The sequence below is a fragment of the Pseudorca crassidens genome, chromosome 9 (assembly GCF_039906515.1).
Source record: "Pseudorca crassidens isolate mPseCra1 chromosome 9, mPseCra1.hap1, whole genome shotgun sequence".
Taxonomy (NCBI): Eukaryota; Metazoa; Chordata; class Mammalia; order Artiodactyla; family Delphinidae; genus Pseudorca; species Pseudorca crassidens.
This window is the reverse complement of record NC_090304.1, coordinates 85,067,886-85,095,467: the sequence shown is the minus strand read 5'-3', so window position 1 is coordinate 85,095,467 and position 27,582 is coordinate 85,067,886. Positions and strand designations below refer to the sequence as shown.

General features: G+C 38.7%; 1 protein-coding gene across 2 annotated transcripts in view; it reads right to left on the bottom strand.

The window, feature by feature from the left end:
• The window catches only part of ELMOD1 (ELMO domain containing 1), a 111,381-nt gene that overhangs the window by 41,962 nt on the left and 41,837 nt on the right, over positions 1-27,582 (bottom strand). Inside the window, exons 2-5 of one of the 2 annotated variants that reach the window (XM_067750915.1) lie at positions 19,743-19,876; positions 3,846-3,991; positions 3,680-3,708; positions 2,735-2,832 (exon numbers count right to left, since the gene is read on the bottom strand). In XM_067750915.1, the coding sequence (XP_067607016.1) occupies positions 2,735-2,832; positions 3,680-3,708; positions 3,846-3,990 (272 nt within the window). In that variant the 5' untranslated portion in view covers position 3,991; positions 19,743-19,876. The remainder of the gene's footprint in view (positions 1-2,734; positions 2,833-3,679; positions 3,709-3,845; positions 3,992-19,742; positions 19,877-27,582) is intronic. The other variant, XM_067750914.1, reaches the window with a different exon arrangement.

Sequence of the window (27,582 nt, the reverse complement as noted above, 5' to 3'; positions counted from 1 at the left end):
TAGGTAGATATATCAGAAACACTTCAGAAGGGTGTGTGTGGGGAGGTGTCAGTGAGAGAGAGATAAATAGCCCTCAGGGGCTTAGGGGTAAGAAAAATTTTGAAACAAATAAAAACCACAACAATAAAAATACCTCTGCTTGCAGAGCACCCCTGACAGATAAGGCAAGGCCAAGAGAAAGAACTCAGTACTTTACAAAATTTCCCATTCCATTCTGACTGCTCTACTTGTCTGAATGCCTATTCTTATGCTGAAACAAAATCTGCTTTCTTTATTACCAAGTGGTTCAAACACTGTTCTCAGAGCAAATTCATTTCCACTTTTCCCTACCATGCCTATTCATTTTAAGACAGGAAGAATTCTTTCTTCTAGTCTCATCTCCAGGGTTAAAAACAAACAAATAACAAACAAAAAAACTCCCCTCTTCCTTCAATTCCTTCTCATGGGACATGGTTTTCAGATGTTTTACTATCTTGCTCAGTCTTCTTGAATGCACAGTTTGTATGATTAACAGTCCCCTTAAAATGTATCACTGGAACAAAAAAGAATCTGGCAAGCATGACATAGAGAGGATCATTACTTCCTGTGATCTGAATGCTGTTTTTCTCTCCTACAACACAGAAAGTAAAATAGGGTCTCTTTAAGCAGTCACATAACATTACAAGTTTATTAAACAGGTGGCTAAATAATCACCAAGATCCTTTTTTCCTATAAACTACTGTTACATAAATTATCTTCCTGTACTCATTTGATGGCATTTTTTAATCTAAAGGTAGTACTTCATGGTTATTTTTTCCTGCTAATTTTATAGTTATTCACTTTTGTGATTCAACAATAGCAATTGCATATGATTCAGTCTAAGAGTTACTGTTCAATATACTCCAACTTCTAATTCACTCACTAAATTTAAGCATTTTTTGTTGGAGTTGGGGGGTCACCGTAATCACAATGACAGTGTCATAATCATCTTTTTTGGGGGGGATGAGATGTATAGAGGTTAAGTCTAAAGTTGGGGGCAATAGAAAAATTTAAGTTTTAGGATTGTATGCTTACTCCCAACATAGAAGGCAGTGTCAGATAACCCAGAATACTAAACTTAAATAAAACTGAATGTTCAATTAAAAAAAGCTAAATCAGATATTTAGGAAAAGGGCACAGTGGTCACCCATAAAATCAACACAGGACTGAGAAGAGAGTTAATTTTGAGGGAAAGAAGGGAGTGGTAGAAATAAAAAAGAAGAAAACAAGGGACCCAATTCAATTTTACTGTAGTAATTCTTATCACCACTGTAAGTGGCACCTGAAAAAAATGTATAAAACAAAGTAAGGTTAATAGTAGTAATGGCTTGATAAATTACAAGGTATTTCCCCTAGCCCTCTCTATTTCTTAATTTTTTTCCAGAAAATTATTCAATTAAAAAAAAATCACATTATGTCAATGTCAACCTGGAAAAAAACCCCACTAAAATCCATATTGAGCTTTAAAAAACACAATCTACTACCTATAAGGGTTTTTTTCTCCCTAAAGGAAATCAAAAGAATAGATGGTAAGGAAACACCTTTGAATGAAGTATATAACTTTCATAAAAGAGACAGAAAAGATTTGCTGTTAAATCTAACCCAATCTCTAAATATGATTATAGGTCTAATATATCTCTCATGCCTAATTGTAATCATAAATTTTTGGTTCAACTTAATTTAAAATGAATTTCATTCTTACCAGCTTCCCAGAGAAATAAAATATGTCAGAAGGTTTCAAAAAGACATTTACTGTATAATTAAATCACATTTAATGGCTGAATGAGGAAAAGGCAGCTAATTAGCTGAAGCTTCTACAGAAGAGTACTATGGAGACTACATGGAAATGGAGTTTTGTGATGAGCCTCAATCAGCTAGTACTAGAATCCCTTCAAGATACAGACCTATGCAAAGTGCACTCTGAAATTCCCTTTGACTACAGCTCCTCATCTTTGGCAAGTAAAAGCTTTCTTTAGTGATAACATCTGAAGTTCTTAAGTATACACATCTAAAAGACAGTTTGTTACTTACCTAAACTTTACCTGAATATATCTGCATACAGAATTTATTCTACCCAATATCCTAAGCCTAAAATTTTACAGAAAAATTCCTGTACACAATGGAAAATATAAAGCTAATTTTAAATGTCATGTACATCGCCAAATGCATTTTAATACTTCCAAGATGAGGTGACTAAATTACAAAGTTCTAAAGTCTTCTTATAAAAACTGTCTATCTCTCTCTCCCACACATGCCTGTCTTCTTCACAAGCAGGTAGAAACTGTCTCCAAGATTATCAGCCTGTCATGAACTGAAGAAATATTCTTTATTGAGCAGAATCAGCTCAGGCACATTTACAATCTGAACATTTACTGTTAATGTAAAATACAGGCATCATATGGAGCGACTGTTGATGAATGGGCTCCCTTTATTTCACCTTCTGATATCAGGGGCATGTACCAGATTTCTTACATTCATTGCATTTCAGAAGCATAAGCATAAATCACAACAGAAGTACAAAGCTGCTGCTATTTACAAATAATAAAAAGGCATCTTTTTTCTTTATTTTTCATCTGAAAGTCACAACATGCAGATGATTATTTGGGGCAGGAAAGAGAGAGAGGGAGAAAGAGCATGCGAGAGCATAGTTTGAGTATTTAGAACTACTAAATATGACTTCTGTTTTATATTTACAACATAATAAACATATTCTTACTGTGGATTTATGTCAGGGTTAATTTTTTTCAGTTCCATAATGTCTTCTATAGTTTTTTCAATAGCATCAGGATGAACACTCACTGAAGTCTGCAGTAGCTGGAAAACATGTTTCAATCAGTTGCTTTGTCATGAACACTGGTGTCTTAAGTGGGGTCTATTTAAATAGGGGCCTCAAATGTTTGTTTAAAGCTTCTATATGAAGATAAGAAACTAAACTAAAGGCAAAAAATTCATGTAGTATTTGAATTCTAGTAAATTAGATATTTTCACAGTGGGGGTAGTACAATTTTCCTGATTAAGGTAATTAACATAACAAAACAAAAATACGTAAGTTTTTTTTACCATCTTCATCTGTTTTAAGCTACTTCATAGAAATATTATATTTTCCTTTTCTCACTCAACACACATGGCTTCCATTGTTAATGGGCATTATGTCTATGACTGTGTGAAGTACATGGGGGATATAGTCCTAAGGATGCCAAAATTAAATTAAATATTCAAGAATCTTGAGAAGCAGATTTTTCTTTCTTATGTGGATGCTTAACTATGTGCTATAAATGCTAGCATAGTGGCTTCTTTGATTTTCTTGGAAAATCTTGAGTATAAAGTTAAATGATTTGGATATTGATGAAATACCAGAGAGTTACCACTGCTCTTATTTTCAAGGAATATTTATTTTATGATTTGGAAAGAGGTATAAAAAAGGATTAATTCAACAATGAAATAATATGTGTGTCATAAATCTGCCTAGAAATTCTTGAGTGGCTGCCTTCATGTAAAAAGTACAGTGGTTTGTGATGGGAAAACAATTCATTCTTCTCAGTTTGCATTAGTATTCATAGCCAAAAGTATCTTTTTGTTTCTTAAAATTTTTACTTTTTGATGATGGAGGTAAGTCTTCAATTGAAAAGTTGCTGAAAAATATAGGAACAATTTTACTTACCTTACTTTTTGAATCCCTCAGTGATGTTTCTGGAAAAGAGATGATTTAAAAAGCCATTCAAAAATTATCTTTTACAACTGGTTTACAATTACTATACTGAAAAATAACAGTGTATCCTCAATCCCAGAAAGCCTACATTTTGCTTACTGCTTTGTTTCATGCTTACCAATTTTCATAGTTCTAGAAGCTCCAGGCTTGGTATTGTAACAGATCCGTTGCAGTTCACATCTTCCAGTCAGCTTTCTCATTACAAATTTCAGGCAACGCCACAAAAATTTACAGTAAAAATACAGGCACACCTGGATCAGCATTCTGTCAAAAACAAAAGATAGCACTCTTCCAATAGAACTCTGTAAGAGAATAGAAAGCAGCCACCACCAGCAAGCAAAGAAGCCCAGAAGAAAATCAATCATTAGACTTCTGGGTTTACAAGCATATTTCATTATTCTAACCCCATGTTATTTTATTTGAGGTAGCTACAAAACCCATCATTGGGAGGGAAGCCCAAGGTCTGTAAGCATATACTTACTATGACTGCAAGCTCCAGAATTCCCTATTCTAGTAAATTTGACACACTAACAAACTAAGAGTGAAGCACAGGGATCCATTCTTTTCCTACCTTTGCCTAAAAATATTTTCAAAGCAAATCAGTACCTCGAAAACAGAACACTTGTGTTTTAGAAGCTGTCCCCCATAGACACAGGGAAAGGGTATGCTGTGGCATCTCCCATCTTCTGCCCCCACAAATAGCCTCTCAGCCAGCCCCAATTCACTTCCAGCTTCTCCTTAGTGTCTCATTTTTGGCTTCTGTGTTATTTCTTCCCCTGCTCCCATTTTTTTCCCCCTTCCCTCTGCTTTCCTTTTGGTACTGTTGTCCTCTTTGAGGACTTTGTTGTGTGGCCACCATCTTCTCTGCTGACCAATCCCAGTACTTCTTGGATGTGCCAGAATGCCTCCACAACAGTTCACTGAACAAGCATGTTGACCTTGGGTTCTTCAACATTCTCTGATATAAACCTTCCAAAAACTCCGCCTCTTGACAAGTTTGTTCTTGACTCCTGCTAAACAAAGTTTTCTTCATTGCACACCCTATCTCACTCCAATAATACCTTAACAAACTATAAAGTATATGGCCACCAATCATGCACTTATTCACAATGCTTCTGGCACATGTGAATTTGTGTTTTATGCCAACTTTTAGTTTTTAATATGCGAGTGTCTACTACTTCATGGGACTGCTCAGCATCTCAAAATGACTCAAGCTGTAGAAGTAAAGAGGACTTATCATCCAGGAACTTATATTCAACCCTTCTTCTCTGAACACTAGAGTTTTCCTAGAAGGCAGAATTATTTTCCTAGAAGGCAGAATTGTTTATATTACTTCCTATTGGTGTGATTTCTAAAAGATATTTCTTTTTCTCATATGTTCACTAATTCCCCCCAGCTCTAACATAAGGTGATCCAGGGTCATTAAGATGAATTTGTGTAGTTAATTAATATCCTCAATGATATGATTAATCCCTGAATTTGAACCAAAACCTTGATTGTATTCCTTTGTAAAATTGCTCTGGCTCCAATATCTTGAACAGCCTGAGTTAAAAATAACAATTCCAACTGACTTATACAAAATCATGGTCTATATCATATAAATGCACTGGGACAGAAACCTTCAAGATGGCGCAGGAGTAAGACATGGAGATCACCTTCCTCCCCACAAATACATCAGGAAAACATCAACATGTGGAACAACTCCTACAGAACACCTACTGAATGCTGGCAGAAGACCTCAAACTTCCCAAAAGGTAAGAAACTCCCAACTTACCTGGGTAGGGCAAAAGAAAAAAGGAAAAACAGAGACAAAGAATAGGGACAGGACCTTCACCTCTGGGAGGGAGCTGTGAAGGAGGAAAAGATTCCACACAGTAGGAAGACCCTTCACTGGCAGAGGTGCGGAGCGGGGGAAGCTTCGGAGCCACGGAGGAGAGTGCAGCATCAGGGGTGCAGAGGGCAAAGCGGAGAGATTCCCGCACAGAGGATCAGTGCTGATCAGCACTCACCAGCCTGAGAGGCTTGTCTGCTCAACTGCCAGGGCGGGTGGGGGCTGGGAGCTGAGGCTCCAGCTTTGGAGGTCAGATCCCAGGGAGAGGACTGGGATTGGCTGCGTGAACCAGCCTAAAGAGGGCTAGTGCACCACAGCTAGCTGGGAGGGAGTCTGGGAAAAAGTCTGGAACTGCCTAAGAGGCAAGAGACCATTGTTTCAGGTTGCATGAGGAGAGGAGATTCAGAGCACTGCCTAAACAAGTTCCAGAAATGGGCGTGAGCCATGGCTATCAGTGAGGACACAAGAGATGGGCATGAAACACTAAGGCTGCTGCTGCAGTCACCAAGAAGCCTGTGTGCAAGCACAGGTCACTATCCACACCTCCCCTCCTGAGAGCCGGTGCAGCTCGCCACTGCCAGAGCCCTGTGATCCAGGAACAACTTCCCTGGGAGAACACACGGCACACCTCAGGCTGGTGCAACGTCACGCCGGCCACTGCCGCCACAGGCTCACCCCACATTGTGTACCCTTCCCTCCCCCCCGGCCTGAGGGAGCCAGAGCCCCCAAATCAGCGGCTCCTTTAACCCCTTCCTGTGTGAGCGAAAAACAGAAGCCCTCCGGCGACCCACACACAGAGGCAGGGCCAAATCCAAAGCTGAACCCCAGCAGCTGTGCAAACAAAGAAGAGAAAAGGAAATCTCTCCCAGCAGCCTCAGGAACAGCAGATTAAATCTCCACAATCAACTTGATGTACCCTGCATCTCTGGAATACCTGAGTAGACAATGAATCATCCCAAAATTGAGGCGGTGGACTTTGGGAGCCACTGTAGACTTGGAGTTTGCTTTCTGCATCTAATTTGTTTCTGGTTTTATGTTTATCTTAGTTTAGTATTTACAGTTTATTAACATTGGTAGATCTGTTTATTGATTTGGTTGCTCTCTTCCCTTTTTCTTTTTAATATATATATATTTTTTCCTTTTTCTCTTTTTGTGTGTATGTGTATGCTTCTTTGTGTGATTTTGTCTGCATAGCTTTGCTTTTACCATTTGTTCTAGCGTTCTGTTTTTTTTTTTGTTTGTTTAAAATTTTTTTTTTAATATACTTTTTAGTGCTTGTTATCATTGGTGGATTTGTTTATTGGTTTGGTTGCTCTCTTCTTTCTTTCTTTCTTTTATTACTTTTTAATTTTTAGTATTTTTTATTTTAATAACTTTATTTTATTTTTTTCTTTCTTTCTTTTTTTTTCTCCCTTTTCTTTTGAGCCATGTGGCTGACAGGTTCTAGGTGCTCCAGCCAGGTGTCAGGCCTGTGCCTCTGAGGTGGGAATCCCGAGTTCAGGACACTGGTCCACCAGAGACCTCCCGGCTCCACGTAATATCAAATGGTGAAAGCTCTCCCAGAGATCTCCATCTCAACGCTAAGACCCAGCTCCACTCAACTACCAGCAAGCTACAGTGCTGGACACGCTATGCCAAACAACGAGCAGGATAGGAACACACCCCCACCCGTTAGCAGAGAGGCTGCCTAAAAACATAATAAGGTCACAGACACCCCTAAACACACCACCAGATGCAGTCTTGCCCAACAGAAAGACAAGATCCAGCCTCATCCACCAGAACACAGGCACCAGTCCCCTCCACCAGGAAGCCTACACAAGCCACTGAACCAACCTTAGCCACTGGGGGCAGACACCAGAATCAATGGGAACTACAAACCTCCAGCCTGTGAAAAGGAGACCCCAAACACAGTAAGTTAAGCAAAATGAGAAGACAGAGAAACACACAGCAGATGAAGGAAAAAGGTAAAAACCCACCAGACCAAAAGAATGAAGAAGAAATAGGCAGTCTACCTGAAAAAGATTTCAGCGTAATGATAGTAAAGATGATCCAAAATCTTGGAAATAGGATGGAGAAAATACAAGAAATGTTTAACAAAGACCTAGAAGAACTAAAGAGCAAACAAACAATGATGAACAACACAATAAATGGAACTAAAAATTCTCTAGAAGGAATCAATAGCAGAATAACTGAGGAGGAAGAACGGGTAAGTGACCTGGAAGATAAAATAGTGGAAATAACTATTGCAGAGCAGAATAAAGAAAAAAGAATGAAAAGAATTGAGGACAGTCTCAGAGACCTCTGGGACAACATTAAACGAACCAACATTAGAATTATAGGGGTCCCAGAAGAAGAAGAGAAAAAGAAAGGGACTGAGAAAATATTTGAAGAGATTATGGTTGAAAACTTTCCTAATATGGGGAAGGAAATAGTCAGTCAAGCCCAGGAAGAACAGAGAGTCCCATACAGGATAAATCCAAGGAGAAACATGCTAAGACAGATAATAATCAAACTATCAAAAGTTAAATACAAAGAAAAAATATTAAAAGCAGCAAGGGAAAAACAACAAATAAATGGATTAAAGACCTAAACGTAAGACCAGACACTGTAAAACTCTTAGAGGAAAACATAGGCAGAACACTCTATGACATAAATCACAGCAAGATCCTTTTTGACCTACCTCCTACAGAAATGGAAATAAAAACAAATAGGACCTAATGAAACTTAAAAGCTTCTGCACAACAAAGGAAAACATAAACAATAAGAAAAGACAACCCTCAGAATGGGAGAAAATATCTGCAAATGAAGCAACTGACAAAGGATTGAAACTCCAAAATTTACAAGCAGCTCATGCAGCTCAATATCAAAAAAACAAACAACCCAATCCAAAAAGGGGCAGAAGACCTAAAGACACATTTCTCCAAAGAAGATATACAGATTACCAACAAACACATGAAAGGATGCTCAACATCACTGATCATTAGAGAAATACAAATCAAAACTACAATGAGGTATCACCTCACACCAGTCAGAATGGCCATCATCAAAAAATCTACAAACAATAAATGCTAGAGAGGGTGTGGAGAAAATTTACATTGTACTGTTTGTGGGAATATAAATTGATACAGCCACTATGGAGAACACTATGAAGGTTCCTTAAAAAACTAAAAAGAAATATCACATGACCCAGCAATCCCACTACTGGGCATATACCCTGAGAAAACCATAATTCAAAGAGTCATGTACCACAGTGTTCACTGCAGCTCTATTTACAATAGCCAAGACATGGAAGCAACCTAAGTGTCCATGTGGCACATACATACAATGGAATATTACTCAGCCATAAAAAGAAACAAAATTGAGTTACTTGTAGGGAGGTGGATGGATGTAGAGTCTGTCATGCAGAGTGAAGTAAGTCAGAAAGAGAAAAACAAACATTGTATGCTAACACATATATATGGAATCTAAAAAAAGTGGTTCTGAAGAACCCAGGGGCAGGACAGGAATAAAGATGCAGATATAGGGAATGGACCTGGGGACATGGGAGGGGGAAGGGTAACCTGGGATGAAGTGAGAGAGTGGCATGGACTTATATACACTACCAAATGTAAAACAGATAGCTAGTGGGAAGCAGCCACATAGCACAGGGAGATCAGCTTGGTGCTTTGTGTCCACCTAGAGGGGTGGGATAGGGAGGGTGGGAGGGAGATACAAGAGGGAGGAGATATGGGGATATATGTATATGTATAGCTGATTCAGTTTGTTATAAAGCAGCAACTAACACACTACTGTAAAGCAATTATACTCCAGTAAACATGTTAAAAAAATTTTTTTAAATGCACAGGGAATGGAGGAAACATATATATAAGTAACTAAATTTCTACACTAAAATGTGGTAGAATCCTTTGTAGGCATTAGAATTGTATTCTGGAGTAACTAATAACAAAATGTCCATAATATGCTTATCAAATAGAAAAATGTTTGGAAAGAACATGTGTGGAATAATATATTTTTTCTTTAGTAAATAAAACAAAATATTTAATGATGATATATAAACAAGGAGAAAAAGACTGGCAGGATATACAACAAAAATATTAACAGTGGTTTTTCTGGGTAATGGAATTATGAGTAATTTTTATTTTCTTTTCTGATTAAGTATACTTTCTTTTTTTAATATGTATATATTATTTTATTTAAGAAGAAAGTTATAACTACAATTAAAATGTATAAAATGATCACCAAATATCATTACAAAAGTACATACGAAATTTCTATGTGAAGTCATATTCTGCTGAAAGACAAAAAATGATTTACTATGTTGTGAAGTCTGAAATTCAACTGTTTTAGTCAAATATGTTCTAAGATCTGTTAGGATTTAGATTATCAGCTTCCAAAAAAAAGTAACCCTGAAAATAATTAATGGAACATTTTAATTAGATGAGTGAGAAATTTTACAAAACTACAACATGGTCTCTTGGAAAAAGTTTTCCATTCTTCCAACTATTGGATAGCTATGACAGAAGAAAAGATTGAGCAATATCCTTGTTAACTTGTTATCAGCCAAATGGTAATGATATTAATAACTGGTTGGCATTAATCCTATTACAAGTCAGGGATAAATCTTTCCATGGTATCTTCCCTTATGATACCCATGTGCAAATTCCAGTAAAGTTTGCCCAGTATGTGGGCCAGCTTCTCAAATGAAGCCTATTTTAAGTCTATGCATTAGGACTCCATAATAATCAGGTTCTTGTAGTACTAAATCATCCTAGAGAAAAAGGTTCTAATTACAGTTTAAGGAGTATTTTTGTATTCAACCTACTTAGGATACAAGCCAATTAAATTAAACAGAAAGTTTCCCCTATGCAACTTCTTCATCAGAACTATACAGAGATGTGGCTTGAGACCTAGAGGTGTCATCCTAGGTGGCAGGAAGCATCCAGATGTGAGTGACTTATAGCCCATCTAAAATTTCTCCCACTGGCCTCCTTGCATATAAGAAGAAAATGCCTGGGGAATTGTTTTGCATCAAGACAGTGTTATATAAAAGGAGAGAAAAGACATCATGTTCTATGCTTTTCTTTTTTCTTTTTTTCAATTCCCCTGAGGGTATTCACACTGTCAAAGACAGGGAAACCCAGTGGAAATCCACAGTGAGGGGTTAGAGATGGTGCATCATTTCTTAGGGCTCAATGCTCTGTGAGGTGTATCACAACCCTCTCACATAATCACAGAAACAATAACACAAATCATGAAAGAGAAATGCTCATTTCAATTGTGAAATGACATTTATACACTGCTTCCTTACCCTTTCATAATTTCTGGGTGAGTGTCCTGATAATGTTATTTATTATCCAGGATACATTTTGATTTTTTCCTTGTTTTTGTAATGGGCCAACATGCCCACAAATATTTCATTAAAAAACAGCTTGTTATGCTAGGCACTGTACTTTCTTTCTATGCTATGTATTATATTTTTTCAAGCCAGATCATCAGATCAAACAATGCCTTGACAGATACAGTTTATTTTGCACTTAGATCAATCGTAAATGTAAAGCATGGTCAGAGATGGAAATACCAGCGCTACCCCTTACTTTGGAAGCCCGATTTTATTTATTTATTTTTTTTGCGGTACGCGGGCCTCTCACTGTTGTGGCCTCTACGTTGTGGAGCACAGGCTCCGGACGCGCAGGCTCAGCGGCCATGGCTCACGGGCCCAGCCGCTCCGCGGCATGCGGGATCTTCCCGGACCGGGGCACGAACCCGTGTTCCCTGCATTGGCAGGCGGACTCTCAACCACCGCACCACCAGGGAAGCCCAGAAGCCCGATTTTGATGAGAGAACAAGTACCCAAGTTGCTTTCTCGTGAAAGGACCAGATCAGCAAAACCTCCATATAAGCATCTCAGGATGGCTGTTCTTCACCATCAAGTGCTACCAAGAGATCACTTCTTAAATGTCTGGTCCTATTTAAGTGCCTCAATTTGTGGGAAAACTGCTTAAGGTCCAGAGAACAATCAAAATGATTAAATATTTGGGGAGAATGTTAAATTGGTTTGGCATGTTTACCCTTAAAGGAAGAAATGAATCTTTAAAGCTTTAAAGCTAATCAGTAGTTGGTTTAGGGAAAAAGAAAGAAAGGAAGGAAGAAAGGGAGGGAGGGAGAAAGGGAGGGAGGGAAAAAGGTAGGAAAAGTGCATCCCTTTCCAATCTGAGTTTAGGAATAGGAACTTTTGGATTTATAGTACTTTTCCTCCTTTTAATTTCCTTTATCTCCTTTATGTTTCTGACCATGTGCCTGGAGTGAAGGCATCTCAGATATACCTGTGTAGCAGATCCCATTTGCTTTCTTTAATCCTATCCTTCTGTTCCTATTATTAGAAGAAGAATTACTGCCACACTCTCTCCACCATCTGAACCCTATGTTCAGAGGGTTTATAGCTGTGCTTGTTTTGTTTTTATCTCCTAGCCTGAATCATCAAACCAATAATCTTAGTTTTATTTAGAAGAATATTTTGCTTTTATTCTTCATAACACTAGACTTAGTTTTCTTATTTCTGATGGAAGATTCGCAAATCACTATTGAAAAGATTTGCTACATTTTGTAGGAACAACAATCAAATTCTCAAGACTACAAGGAGAAAGTACTGATCACCATCTCTTATATTTTTTTACATGTGTGTTTTTTGTTCGTTTGGTTGGTTTTGGTTTTTTTTTTTTTTTTTTTTTTTGCTGTGCTGCGTGGCTTGCTGGATCTTAGTTCCTCAACTCAGGGATTGAACCAGGGCCCTCCAACAGTGAAAGTGTGGAGTCCTAACCACTGGACCACCAAGGAATCCCCACCATCTCCGATTTTTAATAACTATATGCATAGACAGCAGGTTTTTGTGTTTGTTTCTGTGTTTTCAATCATAGCTTTTTTATTGTGTTCCAAAAGGAGCCACTGTAGTTTCCAAAGATGAATGCCTTGCTTAAGCACTGGAAGAATCTGATTTAATAAAAAGAGCTATTTACACATGTTCTACTTCCAACATTTTCTGTTACTGCCATTTACTGATATGCTGCAGAGTGAAGTTTATGCTGAGTTCATAGCAGTATCCTTCCATAAGGCAATTATGATCACTTTTATCATTTAACATTCATCCTCTAGCTGGCACAAGAATAGCCACCCAATATAAATAAATTATTCAATATAAATCATATTTCTGCTACCAAATAAAAGTGAGCTACTGTCTTGTGCTTCTTTGTTAGAGGAATCCATTCAGCAGGGATGAAGCCTCTGAAACAGGAGATGCACCTAGGACCATGTACTCTCCTGCCTCTGGGATGAGGGGGTGTGGGTACCTGTAGTACAACACTACTCCATCATCTTAAATTTGTGATTCTGACATCTTCTTTTGGAATAGTAAGAGAAAAGCGGCTTATTTTGAACAATTTCAATGAATTTGCTAATGAAAGTTAATTCTTGCTTGAAGAAATCCTGTAATAAACAAGAAGTACACTATTGGTGAGGAAGGATACATACAAAATAATCACAATTCTTGAATCAAATCACTTTCCTAAACAGAACACTTTTCATCTAAATGGCCATAAAGAACAGCAGACTGCTCAATGTTTCCAGCATTTCATGTACTTTCTAAAATGACATTTTAAAAAATTTTAGCTGCTCTGTTGAAGTTCCTAATTAGGGGCACTGGTAGTCAGTTGGAAATTAACTTGTCAACAGGTATTTGGCCTAGTAAATGGGCCCCTCTAAATAATGAGCATCCTACTAGGAAAAGAGGCCACAGAGGACTTGATACATGAACTGGAAATGTGAAATCATACAAAGATACCATTTGTGGGCCTCTAGAAAAACAAGATTATTAGATGGAGAGATATACCATGTTCTTGGATTGGAAAAATCAACATTGTGAGAATGACTCTACTACCCAAAGCAATCTATAGATTCAATGCAATCCCTATCAAACTACCACTGGCATTTTTCACAGAACTAGAACAAAAAATTTCACAATTTGTATGGAAAAACAAAAGACCCCGAATAGCCAAAGCAATCTTGAGAATGAAAAGCGGAGCTGGAGGAATCAGGCTCCCTCACTTCAGACTATACTACAAAGCTACAGTAATCAAGACAGTATGGTACTGGCACAAAAACAGAAAGATAGATCAATGGAACAGGATAGAAAGCCCAGAGATAAACCCACGCACATATGGACACCTTATCTTTGATAAAGGAGGCAGGAATGTACAGTGGAGAAAGGACAGCCTCTTCAATAAGTGGTGCTGGGAAAACTGGACAGGTACATGTAAAAGTATGAGATTAGATCACTCCCTAACACCATACACAAAAATAAGCTCAAAATGGATTAAAGACCTAAATGTAAGGCTAGAAACTGTCAAACTCTTAGAGGAAAACATAGGCAGAACACTCTATGACATAAATCACAGCAAGATCCTGTTTGACCCACCTCCTAGAGAAATGGAAATAAAAACAAAAATAAACAAATGGGACCTAATGAAACTTCAAACTTTTGCACAGCAAAGGAAACCATAAAAAAGACCAAAAGACAACCCTCAGAATGGGAGAAAATATTTGCAAATGAAGCAGCTGACCAAGGATTAATCTCCAAAATTTATAAGCAGCTCATGCAGCTCAATAACAAAAAACCAAACAACCCAATCCAAAAATGGGCAGAAGACCTAAATAGACATTTCTCGAAAGAAGATATACAGACTGCCAACAAACACATGAAAGAATGCTCAACATCATTAATCATTAGAGAAATGCAAATCAAAACTACAATGAGATATCGTCTCACACTGGTAAGAATGGCCATCATCAAAAAATTTAGAAACAATAAATGCTGGAGAGGGTGTGGAGAAAAGGGAACACTGTTGCACTGCTGGTGGGAATGTGAATTGGTACAGCCACTATGGAGAACAGTATGGAGGTTCCTTAAAAAACTACAAATAGAACTACTATATGACCCAGCAATCCCACTACTGGGCATATACCCTGAGAAAACCAAAATTCAAAAAGAGTCATGTACCAAAATGTTCATTGCAGCTCTATTTACAATAGCTCGGAGATGGAAACAACCTAAGTGTCCATTATCGGATGAATGGATAAAGAAGATGTGGCACATATATACAATGGAATATTACTCAGCCATAAAAAGAAACGAAATTGAGCTATTTGTAATGAGGTGGATGGACCTAGAGTCTGTCATACAGAGTGAAGTAAGTCAGAAAGAGAAAGACAAATACCGTATGCTAACACATATATATGGAATTTAAGAAAAAAAAAGTCATGAAGAACCTAGGGGTAAGACAGGAATAAAGAAACAGACCTATTAGAGAACGGACTTGAGGGTATGGGGAGGGGGAAGGGTAAGCTGTGACAAAGCGAAAGAGTGGCATGGACATATACACACTACCAAACGTAAAATAGCTAGTGGGAAGCAGCCGCATAGCACAGGGAGATCAGCTCGTTGCTGTGACCACCTAGAGGGGTGGGATAGGGAGGGCGGGAGGGAGGGAGACGCAAGACGGAAGAGATATGGCAACATATGTATATGTATAACTGATTCACTTTTTTATAAAGCAGAAACTAACACACCATTGTAAAGCAATTATACTCCAATAAAGTTGTAAAATAAAACCAAGATTATTTCCCCACATTGAGCAGTGGTGAGGCAGTGTGGAGCCCCTGGTCTTTTCCATCATTCTTTTTTTTTTTTTTTTTTTGGTCACGTGGCATGTGGGATCTCAGTTCCCTGACCAGGGATCGAATCCACGCCCCCTGCAGTGAAAGCACAGAGTCCCAACCACTGGACCGCTTAGGAAATCCCCCCTTTTCCATCATTCTTTATTTGAAGAGATCATGCTGCTTTTCAAAGGTAGTGGGTATAAATCTATCATGGATAGATATTATTCCAAATTCTATTGCTATAGTAAAGGGCACTATTTTTAATTCCAGGGAAATTTCATATGAGGGATTAGAGAGCAATAGCTGACTGTGGTACAACTAAAATAATAAATAAATTAATGGTTTATCCTTTTCCTTTCAAAGAAAAGGAGACAAGTTTCTCTTAAATTATTAATGACATCACTATTCAAATAAAAATTTAATGATTAAATTCATATACTTTCCAAGATTTATTTTTAAAATTCAGATTTTTTTCTACTTGGATAATACATTTATTAGTTTATTTATAAGGGAAGCAGCAAACACATTATGCTTTGACATTTAAGAAGCATTTAGACAGGGGCAGTGACCAAGATGGTAGAGTAGGAAGACCCTGAGCTCACCTCCTCCCACAGCACACCAAAATTACAACTCTTTACAGAGCAACAACTGATAAGAAAGACCAGACGACTAGCAGAAAAAATCGTCTACAACTAAAGATATAAAGAAGGAACCACAACAAGACGGGTAGAAGGGGCGGAGATGAGGTACAGTCAAGACTCCTGGGCAGGCTACCCACAAATGACAGAATAATCAAAATTGCAGAGGGTCTCCCCAAGGAGCAAATGGTCCAAGCACAGCATCAGGCTCCCCAGTCCAGGGGACCTGCACTGGGAAGATAAGCCTCCAGAAGGTTTAGGTTTGAAGACCAGTTGGGAGACCCAGAGTGTTGTGGGAAATAGAGACTTCACTCTTAAAGGGTGCACACAAAATCTCACACACTCTGGGAACCAGGGCAGAAGCAGTTATTTGAAAGGAGCCTAGGTCAGACACACCTGCCAGTCTTGGAGAGCCTCCTGGATAGGCAGGAAGCAACTGGAGCTCAACCTGGGGACACAGACACTGGCAGCAACAATTTTGGGGAGCGTGTTCTACCATAGGGACATTTGTGCTGACAAGTGCCATTTTGGAATCCTCCCTGGAGCTTATTAGCTCTGAGACCTGGCTCCACCCACAAGCCTGTCAGCACCAGTACTGGGATGCCTCAGGCCAAGCAACTAGCTGGGCAGGAACACAGTCCCACCTACCAACAGGACTACTGCTTTAAGAACCCCTAAGCCCACAGGCACCCTGAGGTATGGCCCTGTCCACCAGAGGGCCCAGGACCTGGTCTCATACACCAGGGCGCCGGCACTAGCCCTGGGACCCCAGGGCCTCAGCTCTACCCACCAGCAGGCCAACACCAGCTCTAGGACCCTGGGTCCTGCAGCCTGAAACCCCAGACCTGGCCTCAGCCAACCGAGGGGAGGCACCAGCCCTGGGATCCCCTGGACCTTGGCCCCACCCACCAGTGGGTGGATACCACTCCCAGGACCACCAAAGTCCCCCCACAGCCTACCATGTCAGAACTCAGCCAACCCACAAACAGGCCAACAACAGTTCTGGGACACCTTGGGCTCCTTAGCCAGCCACTCCAGGATCTAGCCCCACTCACCAGTGAGCCTATAATAGCTTTGGGATACCCAAGATCCTATAGCCAGCTGTGTCAGGAACCAGCCTCACCCAGTAGCATGAAGACACCACCCCAGGACCATCCCAGGCCCCAGATTTCCCCACCAGCAGGTCAACACCAGCACCAGGACCCCCAGGGCTGTGCAGCCAGAGAACCCAGGACCTGGCTCTGCCTACCCCAGGCTGACACCAGTTCTGAGACGCCTTGGACCCCTCAGCCAGCCATCCTGGGATGCAGCCCCACTCACCAATGGGCTGAAAGCATTTTGGGACACTCCAGGACATTCAATGAGATGCATCATGAACAGGCCCTGCCCACCAGCAGGCCAACACTTGATCCAAGACCCCCAGCCCCACAAACACTGGATCCCAGGTCCACCCACCAGTGCGCCAGCACTAGCCCCTGGACTCCCCAAGGCACTACACCCAGCTGCCTCATGACCCAACCCTGTCCACCAGCTGCCAGCAGCTTCTGCACAAAGCAGGTCTGGCAACCAAGTGACCAAGGCAGGGGATGGGGTGGGAACAGCCATGCCTACCAGACCATCCACAGTATTCAGCCCACCACAGTAGAAGGACCCACACAGTCCACATAGGGGGCACCCCAAGAGCATATAGCACTGGTGACGAGAGGTGAGTGTGCTGCTGGGACACATAAGACATCTTCTACAAAAGGCCACTTCTCCAAGGTTGGAAAACATAACCAACCTACAAAATATATAGAAATAAAAACAACAAATTAAGCAAAATGAGGTGACAGAGAAATATCTTCCAAACAAAGGAACAAGATAAAACCCAAGAACTAAGTGAAGCAGAGATAAACAATCTACCTGATAAAGAGTTCAAGGTAATGACTGTAAAGATGTTCAAAGAACGTGGTAGAAGATAGGATGAACAGATTGAGAAATTAGAAGTTTTTAACAAAGATTTAGAAAATACTAAGAAGGACCAAACAGATATGAAGAAATACAATAACTAAAATAAGAAATACACTAGAAGGAATCAATAGTAGCTTAGTTGATACACAGGAACAGATCAGCTAGCTGGAAACAGAGTAGTGGAAATCACTGAAGCTGAATAGAAAAAAGAAGAACAAAGAATTAAAAAATGAAGACAGTTTAAAAGACCTGTGTGACAACATCAAGCATACTAACATTCACATTATAGTGGTCCCAGAAGGAAAAAAGAGAGAGAAAGTGACAGAGAATATATTTGAAGATATAAAAGCTGAAAACTTCCCTAACCCGGGAAAGGAAATAGACATTCAGGTCAGAGGTAGGAGAGCTGGGAAGCCAATACTCAAGTTCCCAAAAAAATCTCTCATGGCAGGCTCTGGTGAGATCACCTACAGGAAATTGCCTAGAAAACTATTCAGGTTAACATATTTCAACAAGGGTGTGGAAACAATTTTTGTTTGTTTTTATGCAGGAAACAAAATAATTTAAAATACATGTATGTATAAACATACATGTACATGTGTATGTGTGTGTATATAGTGTGTATACATACCCATATATGTATGTATACATATGTATATTTATCTATGTATATACATACGTGGTGTGTATGTGTGTGTCCTAAAAAAGATAAAATATGGCTAAAAGTACCAGTCTACAGTGAGAGAGGTATTCAAACGTACCATAAATCTATCCCTTTTCAAGACTTTGCTTTTACATCTCATAAATAAGCTCAGTCAATGTCTCAAGCAATGATAGTCAAATTCTGGAATAACTACATGACCCTGCACCTTCAGCCCTTCAAATGCAGTGGAAATTACTTCGTGGTAAATGGAAATACTACTTGATTAAATAGGAAAGTGTCTGAAGTCTGACTTCAGGTCTAGCCTCAATTTGCCATTATGAGCTGTGTGACTGTGGACAAGCTACTTTGTTTCTCTGAGGCTCTGCCCTCTCATTTGTAAGCTGAAGGGAATGGACTAGATATCTGGCTCTAAGATAAGGCTAGACACATGTTGTAAGGGAGAAAGATTTTTTGTCTGACTCACCCTTCTCTTTAAGGTGTACATTAGGTCTGGGTGAAAGTGTTACCATGCTTCTGGGCTATTTTATACCATGCTTGCAAATGTGTCCAAGAGCTGCCCCCAACTTCATCTTTGCAACTTATCTTCTACTCTCCCTAAACGGGGTCTACAGCCAATAACCTGGACCACCTGCTGCTTTTGGCAGCTGGTCACACTTTCTCGGGCTTTGTTCATAGGACCTTCTCCACCTGTTACATCCTCTGTCTCTTTCCTTCAACATCACCTCAGTGAAGACTTCCCTGAATAGTCCCGTCACAAAACAGCTGTAGCATGTCACCAATCACATTCCTTCTTATATCTTAATTTTGTATGCATGGCTTCATCTTGTTGCCAAGTGGTATGTTACTTTGGAGCAAAGGCCACCTCATATTCACTTCTGTATCACCCAGAACACCTCACAACAGGTACACAGTACCATGATGCAAAAATTATGAGAAAAAACTTTGAAGTCAGATAGGCCTGCATTCAAATATCTGTGTGCCCTTAGATGAGTTTCTTAACTTTGCTAAGCTTTTTGCCCTCTGCTGTAAATGGGGTATTAATTCCTATTTTATTACAATTGTTATGAAGAGAAAATAAAAATTTAAATGTGGCATAGTACTGGAATTATCACTAGTACTAAACACTTTCTAAATGAATCAGTGGACCAAGATATTAATCAAGTGTGAATGACTTATAAAACCCCATTTACAGATTTTTTTTGCTAATTGGAAGCCTTTATTTACCTAATCACAGTAGTAAAATATTGTTTTCCCCTTTACTGTTTCACAGCCAGGACTTGGGTACAAGTCTGCGTTATATCTCAGTTTCTCCCATGGAGGTTTGAGTTTGGCAGATGGTTTCATATCCTCTCTTCTGCCTAAGGAAGGAAAGTATGCAGTGAATTCCATGGCCAAGAAACTGAGATCTTGAGGCTGAAATAGTTGGAAGCAATTATTTATATGGGGTGACTTATACCCTTTATTAGGAAAATTCAAAATTAATAATGTTTTGATGACCTTAAAAGCATTTAATTTCAATAACTAAATCCTAGCAAAGGAAAAGATCTTAATACAAGTGTTAGGTTCTCTCTGTTATAAACATTAATTGAGTTGAAATTAATGAAATATATTAAACAAACTAAACTCTAAGCCTCAGTTCTATTTAGGGCTCAAAAAGTGTCCCCTCTTTTTCTGATCACACATAGACACACTTTCTTCTCAGTTTTATCCCTGTATTCTTTTAATGCAGATCACAGCTAAAGTCATACTGGGTGACTATGGGGTACTTATCCAATATCCCATATCTACTGTCAATTTAAAACACACCCTTCAGCTGGGTGGGTGTACTAATCCTGTAGCATTTATTTCTAATATCTTATGTAATGTTTTTTCTACTCCCTTAAGCTCTGAGTAGTTACACCATTAATATATGTGATGGTAGCAGGGAGTTAGAGAGAGAAGAGTATGGGTTCCATGTATCTTAAATGTGGATTAAAATCCATTTTTTCCCCACACCTCGTTTCTCTAAGATTAACTTTACTTCTTCTGAGGCTGTACATGGCCTCAGAAGTTGCTCATTCTAGAACAACTCAGAAATTGACAGATTAATCACTCCGTGGGCTTTTTAAATGTTGCTGATTCTTCTCAGTGAAAGTCAACTCCTTATTCTGCATAATGTATTTGCTGAGCTCAGGAATTAACACCTGATTTGTTCAAGTTATGTTTATATAACCTCCTCTTTGGTTCGAATGAAAAGATTGCCAAATTGTGAGAATGGACTACAGGGAATAGAAGGCAATCTAAATTATCTGATAGTGCCTGTAATGCAGAATTATTACTCCTTGTCCTCTTATCCCTCCAATTACCACAAACATTAAGATAAAATGAATACACACAAGTTATAACAATAAAAAGAATTAAAAACAAAAATTAAAGCCAAAAGCAATAATCAACTAAGGAGAAACAATGATTGAGCTTTGGGACTTCTCTGGTGGTCCAGTGGTAGAGAATCCGCCTTCCGATGCAAGGGATGCGGGTTCAATCCCTGGTCAGGGAACTAAGATCCCACATGCTGCTGGGCAACTAAGCCACGTGCCACAACTACTGAGCTCACGCACCACAATGGAATGCTGCAACTAAGACCCGATGCAGCCAAAAAAATAATAATAATAAATAAATAAATAAATATTTTTAAAAAATGATTGAGTTTCCTGTCAATATTTTGAAACCCATGGTCAATGAAAATCCTCAAGTTTCTTTCTTGATGTGTAATTTATTATGCTAGCTTCAGTTTCACACAAATTATCAATGTTAAGTAATATTTGTAAAACAAATGTATCAAGTTAAAAGAGAAAAATTTGTATCAGAACATATAACTGATAGGGATATGCCAGTTCCATTACCCTTGGTGCTGCTCCGTGTGAAATTAGAGTGGTAGATTTTGCACTATATCAGTTTTAAATCATCAAATACAAATTAATTTAAAAATATAATCTCTATTAAACATAGTGTTGCACCTATTCAATTTAACAAAAACTAACAGAAACAAATGTTACTATCTCTCCTAAAATGGCTGGTTTTGAGCCCACTCAAGTTTTTCTAAAACAAAAACACTGAAGAAGAAATTCAGTAGTACAAGTCTTGGGACAAACTTCATCACTACCACCTCCCCTATTACAAAAGGAGCTCCTGACTTCTAAGCTTCAGCTAACATTAAAGCTCTCTGTTAACACGATTCTACAGCTTAAAAACACCACGTTTAGGGCTTCCCTGGTGGTGCAGTGGTTGAGAGTCCGCCTGCCGATGCAGGGGACACGGGTTCGTGCCCCGGTCTGGGAAGATTCCACATGCTGCGGAGCATCTGGACCCATGAGCCATGGCCGCTGAGCCTGCGCTTCTGGAGCCTGTGCTCCGCAACAGGAGAGGCCACAACAGTGACAGGCCCACGTACCACAAAAAAAATAAAAATGAAACACCACGTTTACACTCAAGGGGGATTTATAGATACCAACTTTTCATGAGTGTGTAAACAGATATGTTAATGTCATGGCAACCAAAAATGTATCGAGTTAAATACTTTGCTGGTAAATGACCTAGTGATTTTTCAAATACTATCTTTTTACACATCTGAGATAAACAGGCTGAGGAGTATACTGTATAATAAAACAAATGTTAATGCCTGTAAATGGTTTAATATTGACCTTCTGAGAGGTTTTCACAATTCTAAGATTGAATTGTGAAACACCAGTAGCTAAACCAAACCATAGTGAATCCCACCCAAAATGACCTAGATGCTCCAGAAATAAAAACGCAATGAAAACCGTGGGAAAAAGAAAATCTTAAATTGCAGCCACTGAAAGAATTAAATCACATCCTAAAAGAAGTAAACCCACTAATTATTTTCTTAGAGAAAATAGCCAGAACAAGGGACCAGAATAGGCAACATAGGTAGGCCACCATCTTGCAGGAAAGAAACGCAATATTCTAGAAAGTGTGTCTTATTTTCTAACTTTCAGGACCAAATTAACTTTATTTTGTCATATTTTAATATAATGTAAAATTTCTCTGAGAATTTTATTTATAGAATTGTGAATGACAGTCAATACTCTTGAAAATAATTATAACTATAGGTCCAGCTAAATGGCTTTCAAAACAAAACATGATCACTCTAAAACACACAAACATATATGGTACCCTATACAGCCAAATCTTCAGGGAACCCAAAAATTAATGCAGAGCCAGAAGGGAGTGGCAGGACATACTGAAATTGATGAAGGAGAAAAACCTGCAACCAATATTACTCTACCCAGCAAGAATCTCATTCAGATTTGATGGAGAAATTAAAACCTTTACAGACAAGCAAAAGCTGAGAGAGTTCAGCATCACCAAACCAGCTTTACAACAAATGCTAAAGGAACTTCTCTAGACAAGAAACACAAGAGAAGGAAAAGACCTATAATAACAAACCCAAAACAATTTAGAAAATGGGAATAGGAACGTACATATCGATAATTACCTTAAATGTAAATGGACTAAATGCTCCCACCAAAAGACACAGATTGGCTGAATGGATACAAAAACAAGACCCATATATATGCTGTCTACAAGAGCCCCACTTCATACCTAGAGACACATACAGACTGAAAATAAGGGGATGGAAAAAGATATTCCATGCAAATGGAAACCAAAAGAAAGCTGGAGTAGCAATTCTCATATCAGACAAAATAGACTTTAAAATAAAGACTATTAGAAGAGACAAAGAAGGACACTACATAATGATTAAGGGATCGATCCAAGAAGATAAAACAATTGTAAATATTTATGCACCCAACATAGGAACACCTCAATACATGAGGCAAATACTAACAGCCATAAAAGGGGAAATTGACAGTAACACATTCATAGTAGGGGACTTTAACACCCCACTTTCACCAATGGACAGATCATCCAAAATGAAAATAAATAAGGAAACACAAGTTTTAAATGATACATTAAACAAGATGGACTTAATTGATATTTATAGGACACTCTATCCAAAAACAACAGAATACACATTTTTTTCAAGTGCTCATGAAACATTCTCCAGGATAGATCATAACTTGGGTCACAAATCAAGCCTTGGTAAATTTAAGAAAATTGAAATTGTATTAAGTATCTTTTCCGACCACAACGCCATGAGACTAGATATCAATTACAGGAAAAGATCTGTAAAAAATACAAACACATGGAGGCTAAACAATACACTACATAATAACGAAGTGATCACTGAAGAAATCAAAGAGGAAATAAAAAAATACCTAGAAACAAATGAAAATGGGGACACAACGACCCAAAACCTATGGGATGCAGCAAAAGCAGTTCTAAGGGGGAAGTTTATAGCATTACAAGCCCACCTTAAGAAGCAGGAAACATCTCGAATAAACAACCTAACCTTGCACCTCAAGCAATTAGAGAAAGAAGAACAAAAAAACCTCAAAGCTAGCAGAAGGAAAGAAATCATAAAAATCAGATCAGAAATAAATGAAAAAGAAATGAAGGAAACATTAGCAAAGATCAATAAAACTAAAAGCTTGTTCTTTGAGAAGATAAACAAAATAGATAAACCATTAGCCAGACTCATCAAGTAAAAAAGGGAGAACACTCAAATCAATAGAATTAGAAATGAAAAAGAAGAAGTAACAACTGACACTACAGAAATAAAAAAGATCATGAGAGATTACTACAAGCAACTATATGCCAATAAAATGGACAATCTTACTACAAGCAACTCTATGCCAATAAAATGGACAATCTGGAAGAAATGGACAAATTCTTAGAAATGCACAACCTGCCAAGTCTGAATCAGGAATAGAAAATATGAACAGACCAATCACAAGCACTGAAATTGAAACTGTGATTAAAAATCTTCCAACAAACAAAAGCCCAGGACCTGATTGCTTCACAGGCGAATTCTATCAAACATTTAGAGAAGAGCTAACACCTATCCTTCTCAAACTCTTCCAAAATATAGCAGAGGGAGGAACACTCCCAATTCATTCTATGAGGCCACCATCACCTTGATACCAAAACCAGACAAGGATGTCACAAAGAAAGAAAACTACAGGCAAATATCACTGATGAACATAGATGCAAAAATCCTCAACAAAATACTAGCAAATAGAATCCAACAGCACATTAAAAGGATCATACACCATGATCAAGGGGGGTTTATTCCAGGAATGCAAGGATTCTTCAATATACGCAAATCTATCAATGTGATAAACCATATTAACAAATTGAAGGAGAAAAACCATTTGATCATCTCAATAGATGCAGAGAAAGATTTTGACAAAATTCAACACCATTTATGATAAAAACCCTGCAGAAAGTAGGCATAGAGGGAACTTTCCTCAACATAATAAAGGCCATATATGACAAGCCCACAGCCAACATCATCCTCAATGGTGAAAAACTGAAAGCATTTCCACTAAGATCAGGAAAAAGACAAGGTAGCCCACTCTCACCACTCTTATTCAACATAGTTTTGGAAGTCTTAGCCACAGCAATCAGAGAAGAAAAGGAAATAAAAGGAATCCAAATCGGAAAAGAAGAAGTAAAGCTGTCACTGTTTGCAACTGACATGATATTATACATAGAGAATCCTAAAGATGCTACCAGAAAACTACTAGAGCTAATCAATGAATTTGGTAAAGTAGCAGGATACAAAATTAATGCACAGAAATCTCTGGCATTCCAATATACTAATGATGAAAAATCTGAAAGTGAAATCAAGAAAACACTCCCATTTACCACTGCAACAAAAAGAATAAAATATCTAGGAATAAACCTACCTAAGGAGACAAAAGACCTGTATGCAGAAAATTATAAGACACTGATGAAAGAAATTAAAGATGATACAAATAGATGGAGAGATATACCATGTTCTTGGATTGGAAGAATCAACATTGTGAGAATGACTCTACTACCCAAAGCAATCTATAGATTCAATGCAATCCCTATCAAACTACCACTGGCATTTTTCACAGAACTAGAACAAAAAAATTTGCAATTTGTATGGAAAAACAAAAGACCCCGAATAGCCAAAGCAATCTTGAGAACAAAAAACGGAGCTGGAGGAATCAGGCTCCTGGACTTCAGACTATACTACAAAGCTACAGTAATCAAGACAGTATGGTACTGGCACAAAAACAGAACGATAGATCAATGGAAGAGGATAGAAATCCCAGAGATAAACCCACGCACATATGGACACCTTATCTTTGATAAAGGTGGCAGGGATGTACAGTGGAGAAAGGACAGCCTCTTCAATAAGTGGTGCTGGGAAAACTGGACAGGTACATGTAAAAGTATGAGATTAGATCACTCCCTAACACCATACACAAAAATAAGCTCAAAATGGATTAAAGACCTAAATGTAAGGCTAGAAACTATCAAACTCTTAGAGGAAAACATAGGCAGAACACTCTATGACATAAATCACAGCAAGATCCTTTTTGACCCACCTCCTGGAGTAATGGAAATAAAAACAGAAATAAACAAATGAGACCTAATGAAACTTCAAAGCTTTTGCACAGCAAAGGAAACCTTAAACAGGACCAAAAGACAACCCTCAGAATGGGAGAAAATATTTGCAAATGAAGCAACTGACAAAGGATTAATTTCCAAAATTTACAAGCAGCTCATGCAGCTCAATAACAAAAAACCAAACAACCCAATCCAAAAATGGGCAGAAGACCTAAATAGACATTTCTCGAAAGAAGATATACAGACTGCCAACAAACACATGAAAGAATGCTCAACATCATTAATCATTAGAGAAATGCAAATCAAAACTACAATGAGATATCGTCTCACACCAGTCAAATGGCCATCATCAAAAAATCTAGAAACAATAAATGCTGGAGAGGGTGTGGAGAAAAGGGAACACTGTTGCACTGCTGCTGGGAATGTGAATTGGTTCAGCCACTATGGAGAACAGTATGGAGGTTCCTTAAAAAACTACAAATAGAACTACCATATGACCCAGCAATCCCACTACTGGGCATATACCCTGAGAAAACCAAAATTCAAAAAGAGTCATGTACCAAAATGTTCATTGCAGCTCTATTTACAATAGCCCGGAGATGGAAACAACCTAAGTGTCCATCATCGGATGAATGGATAAAGAAGATGTGGCACATATATACAATGGAATATTACTCAGCCATAAAAAGAAACGAAATTGAGCTATTTGTAATGAGGTGGATAGACCTAGAGTTTGTCATACAGAGTAAAGTAAGTCAGAAAGAGAAAGACAAATACCGTATGCTAACACATATATATGGAATTTAAGAAAAAAAAAAGTCATGAAGAACCTAGGGGTAAGACAGGAATAAAGACACAGACCTACTGGAGAACAGACGAGGATATGGGGAGGGGGAACGGTGAGCTGTGACAGGGCGAGAGAGAGGCATGGAATACATACACTAACAAACGTAAGGTAGATAGCTAGTGGGAAGCAGCCGCATGGCAGAGGGATATCGGCTGGGTGCTTTCTGACCGCCTGGAGGGGTGGGATAGGGAGGGTGGGAGGGAGGGAGATGCAAGAGGGAAGAGATATGGGAACATATGTATATGTATAACTGATTCACTTTGTTATAAAGCAGAAACTAACACACCATTGTAAAGCAATTATACCCCAATAAAGATGTTAAAAAAAAATTAATGCAGATTTAAGAGGCATCACTGAGGCAGGAAAAGCTAAAGCTTAGAACATATTTTTCACCAAAAAAGAACATTTGAAAATGCCTGTATGGGTTGGCCAGCCAACCAAAATCTACTTTTTTTTTTTTTTTTTTGCGGTACGCGGGCCTCTCACTGCTGTGGCCTCTCCCGTTGCGGATCACAGGCTCCGGACGCGCAGGCTCAACGGCCATGGCTCACGGGCCCAGCCTCTCCGCGGCATGTGGGATCTTCCCGGACCGGGGCACGAACCCGTGTCCCCTGCATCCGCAGGCGGACTCTCAACCACTGCGCCACTAGGGAAGCCCCAAAATCTACTTTTAAAATTACTTTTTTTAGGAAAATGATTCTACACAAATTATAT